Source organism: Pan paniscus, chromosome 1, assembly GCF_029289425.2.
Source record: "Pan paniscus chromosome 1, NHGRI_mPanPan1-v2.0_pri, whole genome shotgun sequence".
Taxonomy (NCBI): Eukaryota; Metazoa; Chordata; class Mammalia; order Primates; family Hominidae; genus Pan; species Pan paniscus.
This window is the reverse complement of record NC_073249.2, coordinates 201,640,980-201,654,514: the sequence shown is the minus strand read 5'-3', so window position 1 is coordinate 201,654,514 and position 13,535 is coordinate 201,640,980. Positions and strand designations below refer to the sequence as shown.

General features: G+C 48.2%; 1 protein-coding gene across 4 annotated transcripts in view; it reads left to right on the top strand.

Annotated features, from left to right (window-relative positions):
• The window catches only part of LOC117979952 (RH-like protein IC), a 63,150-nt gene that overhangs the window by 10,293 nt on the left and 39,322 nt on the right, over positions 1 to 13,535 (top strand). For 3 of the 4 annotated variants that reach the window (XM_055103849.2, XM_034958517.3, XM_034958518.1), the window contains 2 exons: positions 6,806 to 6,992; positions 12,929 to 13,079. In XM_055103849.2, coding sequence (XP_054959824.1) covers positions 6,806 to 6,992; positions 12,929 to 13,079 — 338 coding nt within the window. Of the gene's footprint in view, positions 1 to 4,133; positions 4,234 to 6,805; positions 6,993 to 12,928; positions 13,080 to 13,535 lie in introns of those variants that run through there. The other variant, XM_055103859.2, reaches the window with a different exon arrangement.

Below are 13,535 nucleotides of genomic sequence, written 5' to 3'. Positions count from 1 at the left end.
TTTAAAATTTAACCCAGTGTGGTGGCACATGCCTGTAGTCCCAGCTACTCAGTAGGCTGAGGTGAGAGGCTTGCTTGAGCCTGGGAGCTTGAGGCTGCAGTGGGACGGGAATGTACCACTTCACTCCAGCATGGGTGACAGAGCAAGAGCCTGTCTCAAAAAAAATAAAAATATTTGAGGTGAAGCGAGGCTGTAATAACAACTTTAAAAATACAAATAAAACATAAAGGCTGGGCGCGGTGGCTCACGCCTGTAATCCCAGCACTTTGGGAGGCTGAGGCAGGCAGATCACGAGGTCTGGAGAGGGAGACCATCCTGGCTAACACGATGAAACCCCATCTCTACTAAAAACACAAAAAAATTAGCCGGGTGTGGTGGCGGGTGCCTGTAGTCCCAGCTACTTGGGAGGCTGAGGCAGGAGAATGGCGTGAATCCAGGAGGCAGAGCTTTCAGTGAGCTGAGATTACGCCACTGCACTCCAGCCTGGGCAACAGAGCGAGACTCCATCTCAAAAAAAAATGAAAATAGAAATAAATAAAACATAAAACCCTGCCATTAGTTGCAACATGAAGAATATAGAGAAATGCATATTAAATCCTTCTCATTGGACCAATATTCCCTTAGGGCACCTTCCAAAGCTAGGAGACTCAAGGCTGTGTGACATCCTGAGCAAGTGAGGGGTGGCTTCTGGGTGAATCTGAATATTAAATATTTGCAGAATTGAAAACTTCACAAAGTACCTTTAGAGATAGAATAGCCTAGATCCATGTTTCTCAAAGTGTGGTCCCCAGACCTGCTGCCTCAGCATCTCCTGGAAATTTAGTAGAAATGCAGATTCTCAGGCCCTAGGCCAGACCTACTGATCAGAAGCTCTGGGCCTGGGGCCCAGCAGTCTGTGTTTTCACAAGCCCTCTGGGTGATTCTTCTGTGCATGAAAGTTCGAGAATTCCTGGAGCTAGACTGATTGAAATCTTGCCTCTGTATCTTAGAGACCTTGGGCAGATTAGTCAACCTCTTTCTGTCTCTGTTTCAACTTCTGTCAGAGGATGATAGCACTTGTTTCATTAAGTTGTTGAAAGGATAAATGAATTGACACACATAAAGAGTATTAGCTTTTATTATCAAAAGCTTTTTTTTTGAGACAGAGTTTTGCTCTTATTGCCCAGGGGAGTGCAGTGGTGCGATCTTGGCTTACCGCAACCTCCGCCTCCCAGGTTCAAGTAATTCTCCTGCCTCAGCCTCCCGAGTAGCTGGGATTACAGGCATGTGCCACCACGCCCGGCTAATTTTGTATTTTTAGTAGAGATGGGGTTTCTCCATGTTGGTCAGGCTGGTCTCGAACTCCCAACCTCAGGTGATCCACCCGCCTCGGCCTCCCAAAGTGCTGGGATTACAGGCGTGAGCCACCGCACCTGGCCCAAAAGCTTTAATTTCTTAATTTTTTAAATAAAAATAAATGAAACTAGAATTGCTTGTTTTCTTCCAGCTACCCTGGTGATTGTATTGAGCACTTTCTGGGGTGTGTGTTCTTTGCTGTAATGACTACTGGTCTGGATGACCTGTGATGAGATCAGATGGGCAGGGGCAGTGGAGGAGATTCTAGAGATACTTAGGAGATAAAGTCAGCTGTACTTGATGAAAAGAGTGGGGAGTTAAGGCTGGCTGAAGATGTATGATTTGGCATAGAGAGATGCCACTTCCTGAGATGAGAGACAGAAGGGGAGGGACAGGTTGTGAGGATGAATGAACAATGATATCATTCTGGGCTTGGAGTTAAGGGGCCTATGATATGCTTAGGGGAAGCAGAGAGTATCAATTACCTATTGCTGCATAACAGCCACCCCAAACTTAGTGGCTTAAAATAGCAACCTTTTAATTTACTCATGATCATGATTTACTCATGATCATGATCTCTTGCTGCTGAAATACCAGGTTAGACTTCTTTCTGCAAGTCATGAGGCTTTCATAAACTTCTCCTGAGGGCTTTCCGTAGAATGTACAATTCCCCTCTGGGCCCAGGCTTTCCGTAGAATGTACAATTCCCCTCTGGGCCCAGGCATGGGCGCCCGGATAGCACATCCACTTCTTATCACCCCTGAACACCTTAGAGCCCATCAGCTTATCAAACCAGCAGCTGATGTGAGTGCAGAGCAGACTGTGAGAGGTGGAGGCTGATACCAGTGAGGATGCTCCAAGCTGGGACCCAGCCCTGAAGCGGGAGCCCAGATAATGGACGGGTGGAAATGGGCCTGGAGCCCAGGAGAGGTGGGAGGATGAGGGGCAGGGGGAGGAGAAGCCTGAAATCAAATGTTATTTCCTGACCAGTTTGGGGTGCATGAGCTCTGTCAACAGCTCATGGAAACTGCTGCCCTAATTTCATCTTGTTGGCTGAGGCACAATTCCTCTCTGAGGGACAGTGTAGAGCCTTGGGGAGGAAGGCCCTGAGCGCATATACCTGGAATCAGGGAATCGGGATCAGGGGCAGCAGCTGTGCCCGATAAAGCCCGCACCCAGGATCCTCTGACTTCCTCGTCTCTTTGTTTTTTTGAGCCGCAGTCTCACTCTGTCATCCAGGCTGGAGTGCAGTGGTACAATCTCGGCTCACTGCAACCTCAGCCTTCTGGGTACAAGCGATTATCCTGCCTCAGCCTCCTGAGTAGCTGGGATTACAGGCATGCGCCACCAGGCCAGGCTAATTTTGTATTTTTAGTAGAGACGGGGTTTCACCATGTTGGCCAGGCTGGTCTCAAACTCCTGACTTCAAGTGATCTGCCCACCTCAGCCTCCCAAAGTGTTAGGATTACAGGCATAAACCAGTGTGTCCGGCCTTTTTTTTTTTTTTTTTTGTAAACAGAGTCTCCCTTTGTCACCCAGGCTGCTGGAGTGTAGTGGTGTGATCGCGGCTCACTGCAGCCTTAACCTTCTAGGCACAAGCCATCCTCCCACCTCAGCCTCCCGAGTAGCTGGGACTACAGGCACTCGCCACCACGCCCAACTAATTTTGTATTTTTTGTAGAGACAAGGTCTTGCTATGTTGCCTAGGCTGGTCTTGAACTCCTCAGCTCAAGCAATCCTCCCTCCTTGGCCTCCCAAAGTGCTGGGATTGTGCTGGGATTACAGGTGTGAGCCACCACACCTGGTCTGACTTCCTCATCTTTAGGGCCCCAACTCTGCCCTTATCCAGGCAACTCTCCTCTCCCCATCTTCCACTAACTTCTTTGGAATATTCCAGAGCTGTAAAAACCTTAGAGAGTATCAAGTCCAACTCCTATGTGTTACAGACAGGGAAACTGAGGCCTAAAGAGGGTAATGGACTTGCCTAAGATCGCTTAGTGAGGTGAGAGAAAAAAGAGCTAGAGGCAGTCTAGCCTGTGCAAGGACATAGTTCCAGGCATTCAGAGCTGGGCTCTGCTGCCGGCATGTTTGGGGCCTGGTAGTTAGTTCACTGCTGAACTACCAGGTTAGATTTTCTTTCTCCAAGTTGTGGGGCTTTCATAAACTTTTCCTGAAGGTCTTCCTTAGAATGTACAATTCTCCTCTGGGCCCGGTCATGGGCGCCCCTCACAGGCTCTCTCTGGTCCCCTTCTGTAAAATGAGAGGAAAATGGAAGAATTGCCCTACTCATGAAATCTTCAATAAGTCTGGACCCTATGCATATAGCATTGCTACAAAATGGCAGATGCACTTTAACAATCGTGTTTAATAAAAGGTTGGATTTGCATATCTTAAGTGGGGCATGCAGTCTCCAACTGAACACAAGCCTCACTGCTCCCACATGTGCACTGCACCTTCATATACATATTTCCTGCTTGGCTCCTGAGGGAATTTGAGTAATCCCAAGAGGAACCCCTGTAGAAAATGTCCCCTGGCCACACACCCCCATTCCTAAGGATGCAAGCAGGAGACAGAAACATTCCCTGCACCTCCCTCCTTGCTTTCAGAAGAAGTGCAAAGAGTTGAATCCTTCCTAATGCCCACTTCTTACCCACGCCCCAAATCCCCAGGTCCCATGGAGGTCCTTGGGGGTCTCCTATATCCTGGTGGTGTCAGGTTGATTTGGAAATGTCAATGTCCTCCCTTGTCCTCTCTGGCAGACCCTGGGTGTGTGTATGTTTCAATGGAAGTGAATTTAAATGTACTTTATAAATCAAAGACTTTTTCTGAGACTTTGGAGAGTTCCAGTAATGAGAGCTTCTCATTGTTATCAAAGCCAGGGCTGGAGACCAGTGGCAGGTGAGTTCCTATTGCTGTGATTGTCATGATGATGTTGATGAACAGCCACTATTTATTGAGCGTTCTCCATGTGCCAGGCACTGTACTAAACATTATTTCCTTCAGATTTCCCAGAAACCTCTCAGGTGGCTCTAATTACCCTTATTCAGTTGATAAGGAAAGTAAGCAACTTACAAGACCACAGGGCTATGAAGTGGAAACACATAAATTGATATTTCATTTTATTTATTTATTTATTTTGAGACAGAGTCTCACTGTGTCGCCCAGGCTGGAGTGCAGTGGTGCGGTCTCAGCTCACTGCAACCTCTGCTTCCCGGGTTCAAGCGATTCTCCTGCCTCAGCCTCCCGAGTAGCTGAGATTACAGGTGCCCGCCACCACATCCAGCTAATTTTTTTGTAATTTTAGTAGAGACGGGGTTTCACCATGTTGGCCAGGCTAGTCTCGAACTGCTGACCTCATGATCTGCCCACCTCAGCCTCCTAAATTGGTATTTTTATATGTCCAAAAGAGTCAACTGGTGGCAATTTAGTGAGGTTTAATCTAACAGGAAATGATAGAGCTGGGATCAAACAGAGCTATGTGAACTCAAAGCCTATGCTTCCCCTTCCACCTTTTTGAAAATCATTGTCTAGGCTGGGCACGATGGCTCATGCCTGTAATCCCAGCACTTTGGGAGACGGAGGTGGGTAGATTACATGAGGTCAGGAGTTCGAGACCAGCTTGGCCAAAAATTAGCCAGGCGTGGTGGCGCGCGCCTGCGGTTCCCACTGAGGCACAGGAGGCTGAACCACAAGAATCACTTGAACCCAGGGGCAGAGGTTGCAGCGAGCCGAGATCGCACCACTGCACTCCAACCTGGGCAACAGAGAGACTCTGTCTCAAAAAAAAAAAAAATTGTCTACATGCTGGCTGCAGAAAATTTAAACACTAAAACTAAAAAAGTAAAACATCTCCCAAAGTTAGAGACAATATTCATGATGGGAAAAAAAAAAATTCTTCAAGATCTTTCTCTCTCCAGTCATTTATTCATGTGCGAAAACAGTGGGTGATTATTGATAAAATAGCTTTTAGAGTTTGGAGCAATTATGTGCATTACATATACCATTTGATTCTGGCAACCTAATGAAGGAGTATGATCATTTCCCCTATTTAACAGACAGGAACAAGAAGAGGGAGGGCAGATGGTGTGGTAGTCCAAGGCACAGGCTCCAGCAGATTATCTAGGTTTAAATCTTGGCTGTAGGCCAGGCCCTGTGGCTCATGTCTGTAATCCCATCACTTTGGGAAACCGAGGTGGGCAGATCACTTGAGGTCAGGAGTTCGAGACCAGCTTGGCCAACATAGTGAAACCCCTTCTCTATTAAAAATACAAAAATTAGCCGGGCACGGTGGCGGGCACCTGTAATCCCAGCTACTTGGGAGGCTGAGGCAGGAGAATCATTTGAACCCAGGAGGCAGAGGTTGCAGTGAGCCGAGATCTCGCCACTGTACTCCAGCCTGGGTGACAAGAGTGAAACTCTATCTTAAAATTAAAAAAAAAAAAAATCTTAGCTCTACCCAGCGGGGCAAGTTACATAACGCCTCTGTGCCTTGGTTTTCATATCTGTAAAATGGTGACAGTAACAGCACCCACGTCAAAGTGTGATTGTGAGAACAAAACAAGGTAGTCTATGTAAAGTGATTAAAACAGCGTAGGCACACGGTAAACGCTTAAGAAATGTAGGCTGTTATAAAGCTCAGAGACGTTAAGTAACTAGATCAAGTCCACACAGTTAGAGGGTGCCAGAGTCCTGATTTGAACCCAAGTTTGTCTCGTTCTGGAGCTCAAGCTGCTAACCCTTTTTCAAAACTGGAATTAAACCAAAGTGCTCACCCTCCGCTTTGCTGGGCCCCTCCCTGCCCTCAGGTGCGTCTCTTCCACTCACCTGCCACAGCAGCCTCTGCTCAGGGTCTGAGACTGGGAAAGGTGAGGGCTACCCAGGTGGCCCTGATGTTTTCTGCCCGCCAGCTCACCAGGTCCCTCGCAGCAGGCGGCAAAGGGAGGGAGGTTTGCTGTGAAGATTATGTGGTTCCCAACAACAAGAGCACTGGGCCTATCTCTGCCCTCTCTTTTCTGTGTGTCCTGGGCCAAGTCACTTGGCTTCTGTGGCTTTATTTTCTCATGTGCCCAGCCAGGGGGTTGGCCCTCATATGCAATAACAGCAGCAATGACCTTTACTGAGTGTCCATGTGGGTCAAGCACGTGTGCTTTACACTTGTTCTTATTATTAGGTTTAATAATAGAATAATTGCCACATTTACTGAGCACTCATTATGGGCCAGGCCCTGCCCTAAGTGCTTAATTAGCTTTAGCTCCTCTAATCCTTACGTTATCCCCACACCGCATGTTATGTTATCCGCATTATTCAGTTGAGAACATTGAGGCTCAAAGAGGCAAAGTAACTTGACCAAATACTTGTAAACGATCTTGCATGTCCCTTCCAGCTGCCATTTTGTAAGACTCTAATTTCACACCACCCTAAATCTCGTCTGCTTCCCCCTCCTCCTTCTCGCCATCTCCCCACTGATCAGTTGGCCGAGATCTGACTGTGATGGCGGCCGTTGGCTTTGGCTTCCTCAACTCAAATTTGCGGAGACACAGCTGGAGCAGTGTGGCCTTCAACCTCTTCATGCTGGCGCTTGGTGTGCAGTGGGCAATCCTGCTGGACGGCTTCCTGAGCCAGTTCCCTCCTGGGAAGGTGGTCATCACACTGTTCAGGTATTGGGATGGTGGCTGGATCACTTCTGGGCCATAGAGGGAATGGACCCCGAAAGAACAGGTTCCAGAAGATCTGGGATATTGCCCCCTCTCTGTCTAGCACCAGTGCTGTGCAATATTTAGGACATCCTTATGCTAAAAGATTATTCATTGTTTAAAATGCAAATTTAACTGGGCATCCTGTATTTTACTGGACAGCCCTACTCCGTGTATCACAAGGAGTCCAGGCCTACATTCCTCCTGCATCCTTTCTTTCCTGTTATTGTCGATTATGATTTTGTAAAGTTACATAATCAATGTAAGTTTATGGAAAACGTAAGAAGGAAACACGTTAGACAGAGAGAAATAGACATGCCACACCTAGAGAGACATTCCATTTTTTTTTTTTTTTTTTTGAGATGGAGTTTTGCTTTTGTTGCCCAGGCTGGAGTGCAATGGAGCTTTCTCGGCCCACCACAACCTCAGCCTTCTGGGTTCAAGCGATTCTCCTGCCTCAGCCTCCTGAGTAGCTGGGATTACAGGCATGTGCCACCACACCTGGCTGATTTTGTGTTTTTAGTAGAGATAAGGTTTCTCTGTGTTGGTCAGGCTAGTCTCAAACTCCTGACCTCAGGTGATCCGCCCGCCTCGGCCTCCCAAAGTGCTGGGATTACAGGCATGAGCCACCGCGTCCGGCCTGAGAGACATTTTCTTGAAAAGAAAGGACTTTCAGCCCCCTAAAGCTGCTAGACAAGAAATAGCCATGCCTTTATTTTCATTAAATTACCTGTGCTTTGTTTAGATGCCTTTGTGTGAAATGCTAAGAACCATCACAACTAATGTATGGTGCCAGAAGTCAGAATAGTGGTTACCTGGGCAGGAGGTGGATATTGATTAGGGAGGAACACAAAATAACCTCATGGGGTGCAGAAAATGTTCTCTATGTTCACCTGGGTGATGGTTACACATCAAGCTATATACATTTTAAAAGGGCATTGGCAATTAATAGAAGGAACTAGGCTAAATTTTTTCCTGAAACATTGTTTTGTTTTGTTCAACTCTGAATCTCTGTGCTGCCCAGATGATGGTAAACGTCATCCTAGGCATCTTAGGGACCTCTCAAGGCCTCTCAAGGCCATTCCAGCCTCCCCTTCTAAGACCCTGCTAAACCTCTGGGCACTGCTGTTAAACATTTCTCTATGAGCCAGGAATTGTGCTGAGCACTCCACAAATATTATTTTGTTTAACTCTTCCAGGTAGGGATCTAACCTGGTATACAAGTAAGGAAGTGGAAGCTCAGAGAGGGCAAGGCACTTGCCTAGGGCCACACAGCTAAGTGGTGGAGATGGCTCCAACTTTTTATTATAACGTTTTCCACATGATCCAGAGTGGTCAGAACATGAAACACAGTCTAGCCAGCTCCCGATTGGCCCTGGGGGAAAATAAGCTATGTATTTTTCTTTTTTAAAAGGTTTAGAGGCTGGGCATGGTGGTTCACACCTGTAATCCCAGTACTTTTGGGAGCCGAGGTGGGCAGACCACTTGAGCCCAGAAGTTTGAGACCAGCCTGAGCAACGCAGTGAGACCCTGTCTCTGCAGAAAATAGAAAAATTAGCTAGGCATGGTGGTGTGCACCCACAGTCCCAGCTACTTGGGAGGCTGAGGCAGGAGGATCACCTGAACCCAGTGAGGTTGAGGCTGAGTGAACCATGATCGTGCCACTTCACTCCAGCCTGGACAACAGAGTGAGACCCTGTCTCAAAAACAGTTTTAGGGGCCGGGCGCGATCGTTCACACCTGTAATCCCAGCACTTTAGAAGGCCGAGGCGGCAGATCATGAGGTCAGGAAATGGAGACCATCCTGGCTAACATGGAGAAACCCTGTCTCTACTAAAAATACAAAAAATTAGCCGGGCGTGGTGGCGGGCACCTGTAGTCCCAGCCACTCGGGAGACTGAGGCAGGAGAATGGCGTGAACCCTGGAGGCGGAGTTTGCAGTGAGCTGAGATGGTGCCACTGTACTCCAGCCTGGGCGACAGAACAAGACTCCATCTCAAAAAAACCAAACAAAACCAGTTTTAGGCCAGGCGCAGTGGTTCATGCCTGTAATCCTGTACTTTGGGAGGCCTAGCAGGTGGATTACCTGAGGTCAGGAGTTCGAGACCAACCTGAACAACATGGTGAAATCCTGTCTCTACTAAAAACACAAAAATTAGCTGGGCATGGTGGCAGGCGCCTGTAATACCAGCTACTTGAGAGGCTGAGGCAGGCGAATCACTTGAACCCGGGAGGCGGAGGCTATAGTGAGCCGAGATCGTGCCATTGCACTGTAGCCTGGACAACAGAGCGAGGCTCCATCTCAAAAACAAAACAAAACACAACAAAAACAGTCTTAGAGTTAATTCCCACGGGGATTCAATACACACACACACACACACACACACACACACACACACACACACACACGCATACACACACTGCATCCACCTGGGAAGTGACAAAGGGCACCCTGGGGGAGCCCTTTCAAACGGTGGTGGCCCTGGTTTGGTGTCGCTGCCTTAGTTTAAGGTCACACCAGCCTTCAGCCTCCTTCAGCCCCGCAGTCTAGGGCTGCTCCCTTCATCTGATGTCCACAGGGACCCGTTTGTTCTTGACTCAATCCAGGAAGACGAGAAGGGACAGAAGTCACTCGCAGCCTGAGTGAACTCCCCTGCCCCACCCCTGACTGCTTGGATCCCCCTAGAGGTTACCCCTGCTGAAACTGGCTCCTTCCTGACCGGTTCCTCCCGTCAGGGCTGTGCTGACGGGTGGTGCCCAGGCCTGCCCCTGGGGACAGGGTACTCTCCCTTGGCAACACTCCAGCTTGTGCCACTTGACTTGGGACTGATTTGGTTCTGTTTTGAGTCTCTCCAGGGGAGGGGCCTATCTTATTCAACGTTGTTCTTTGTTTTCCTCACATACTAATAACTTAGCAAATGGCTATTGGAGCAAAAATGAAAATAAACAGAATCCTGAAGTGGGATGTTTTAAAATTTTATTTATTTTTTTTTTAGAGACAGGGTCTTGCTCTGTTGCCCAGTCTGGAGTGCAGTGGTACAATCATAGCTCATTGCAGCCTCTGCCTCCTGGGCTCAAGTGATCCTCCCACCTCAGGCTCCTGAGTTAAATTTTTTTACAGGCGCCCGTTACCAAGCCCGGCTAATTTTTGTGTTTTTAGTAGAGAAGAGGTTTCACCAGGTGGGTCAGGTTGGTCTCGAACTCCCGACCTCAAGTGATCCACTTGCCTAGGCCTCCCGAAGTACTGGGATTACAGGCGCGAGCCACTGTGTCCGGCTTAAAACTGTTTTTGAGACAGGGTCTCACTCTGTTGTCCAGGCTGGAGTGAAGTGGCAGGATCATGGCTCACTCAGCCTCAGCCTCACTGGGTTCAGGTGATCCTCCTGCCTCAGCCTCCCAAGTAGCTGGGACTGTGGATGCACACCACCATGCCTAGCTGATTTTTCTGTCTTCTGCAGAGACAGGATCTCACTGCGTTGCTCAGGCTGGTCTCAAACTCCTGGGCTCAAGTGATCTGCCCACCTCAGCTCCGAAAAGTACAGGAATTACAGCCTCCTAAGTAGCTGAGACCACAGGCACACACCACCACACCTAGCTTTTTTTTTTTTTTTTTTTTTTTTTTTTGCTTTTTGTAGAGATGGAGTCTCACTATGTTGCCCAGGCTGGTCTCAAACTCCAGGCCTTAAGCAATACTCCCACCTCAGCCTCCCAAAGTGCTAAGATTACAGGTGTGAGCCACCATTCCTCGCCTTAAAAGTGTGATATTTTTAATGTATTTTGAAATCTGCAGGACTCTCCCTAGAAGATAATAGCAATAACCAACTCCTTTATTGTGCTTGACATATATCAACTCACTTTGCCCTTACCGTGGCTCCAGAGGCATTGGGTCCACCTTATAAATGGAGGCACCAAGGCACAGAGTGATTAAATAAGTTGCCCAGGACCACACAGCCAGGAAGTGGCTGAGTCAAGATTCCAGCCCAGGCAGCCTAGACCTGAGAGCACGCTCCTAACCACTGCACATCACTGTCTTAGCACCCCCTCAGCACAAACTGGCCCTTGAGGAATGAAATACCGCCGCCGGCACACACGCTCCTGAGTTAAGCCTTTGTCAATGAAATGAACACCCACTTAAAAGGAATAACCTGTCCAGGCACGATGGAACATTGAGTAACCCCTTATTCTAAATTCCTGGTCCCTGTAAGACTCCTTCCCCATGCCCTTGCCCTTTTCTGACCTTCCCCTAAAGTCCTTGAGGCTTAAGCGGGCATAGTCTGCAGCAAACACTGGGGAAGCTGAGTCCAGACTTCAGAGTAGGCCAGCTGGATTTGAACCTCACATTTGTGATCAGCTGGCATGACTGTTTCCAAAAAGTCCATTTTAATCCTCTACGTGACCCTCTGTAAAATGGGGATACTGAATGGTAAGCTAGCACGATTTTACAGAGAGTTAATTTTTGTGTGTGTGTGTATGAGACAGAGTCTTACTCTGTTGCCCAGGCTGGAGTGCAGTGGTGCAATCTCGGCTCACTGCAACCTCTGCTTCCCGGGTTCAAGCGACTGCCGTGCCTCAGCCTCGAGAGTGGCTGGGATTACAAGCATGCACCACCATGCCCGGGTAATTTTTGTATTTTTAGTTGAGACAGAGTTTCACCATGTTGGCCAGGCCACTCTTGAACCCCTGGCCTCAAGTGATCCACCTGCCTTGGCCTCCCAAAATGCTGGGAGTACAGGCATGAGCCACTGCGCCCAGCCTTATAGGGTTAAAATTGAAAAGAGGTGATGCTGTTACAAGCCTGTTTTACAAAATGCTCTTATAATACATCATTATCATCACTGTTGCTGTGGTTGTAGCATCGTCATCATTAACTCCCAGAGGGAGGAGGGAGTCTCAGAGCAAGCTGCTCAGGGGAGACTGGATGGCCATGGATTGTCCAGCTCAGTACCACTTCCTCCAGGAAGTCCTCCCTGATAAGTCCAGTCAGCATCACCCTCTCCTTCCAATGAACCCCACTAGCCTTGTGATATCACAGATATTCTTAGTTGACAGGCTCATGGTGTATGTAGCCTGTCAAGATCATAAGTACATTTTTTTTTTTTTTGGATCATAAGTACCTTCAAGACCAAAATAATTTTCTCCTCCTGAGCATGCTCATTGGTCAAGGGAAGGAAGGAATCATAATAGTGTTAATAAGGCTAGCGTCTTTTCAGGAGTTGGTTCTTTGTGCCAGTCTTGGTGCTAGACACACCGATAGGAAGAATACTCCTTCACATCCCCAGGACACCAACATGGGATATGTGTGATCATCATTCTTAATTTGCAGAAGGAGAAATAGGCTCAGTGAGATGAAATAGCCACTCCAGTGGCAAGGCTGGGACTGGAAGCCAGGCTTGTCCTGATTCCAAATCCAGTTTCTTTCCACTGCCACGGAGAGGGAGAGAAGGGACAGTGGCCCCAGATGAGGATGGGGTGACTGGATGTGGGCAGGCCTGCGGGGGAAGAGTGCCCTCTGTTGAGCATCTGAATGATGGCAGCAGAAAAGAAGACTGGGCAGAATCCCAGTTGTCAGATCCCCTGAGGGAACAGTCACCCTGATCACCCTCAGTCAGATGAGTGTGTGTAGATCAATGCCTCATAGATGAAGGCACTGAGGCACAGAGTGGTTAAGTCATCTGCCAGACCACATGGCTCAGGGTGCAGAGGCCACCTTAACAGGAGAAGAGATGGTCACTCCACTCTGCAGCATCAGCGCCCAGGTGGGTAGAAATCTTGTCTTCTATTCCCACAGAAAGTAGGTGCCCAACAGTGTTTGTTGAATGAATGAATGAATGAATGAATGAATGAGTGAGTGAGAGGCATCCTTCCTTCTCAGTCATCCTGGCTCTCCCTCTCTCCCCCAGTATTCGGCTGGCCACCATAAGTGCTTTGTCGGTGCTGATCTCAGCGTGTGTTGTCCTGGGGTACGTCAACTTGGTGCAGTTGGTGGTGATGGTGCTGGTGGAGGTGACAGCTTTAGGCACCCTGAGGATGGTCATCAGTAATATCTTCAACGTGAGTCACGGTGCTGGGAGGAGGGACCTGGGAGAAAAGGGCCAAAAGCTCCATTTGGTGGGGTTTCCGGGGTTTTGAAAAATAAAGACAACCTGTAATCCCAGCTACTTGGGAGGCTGAGGAGGGAAGATCACTTGAGGCCAGGAGTTTGAGACCAGCCTGGGCATCATAGCAAGATCCTCATCTCTAAAAAGTAATTTTTTCTAAATTATCCAGTTGTGGTGGCATGCACCTGTAGTCTCAGTTACTCAGGAGGCTGAGGTGTGAGTTGGAAGGATTGCTTGAGCCCAGGAGTTAGAGACCAACCTGGGCAACATAGCAAGACCTCATCTCTAAATAAATAGGTAGGTGGATAGATAGATAGATAGATAGATAGATAGATAGATAGATAGATAATAGACAGACAGGCAGACAGACAGGCTGGGTACAGTGGCTCACACCTGTAATCCCAGCACT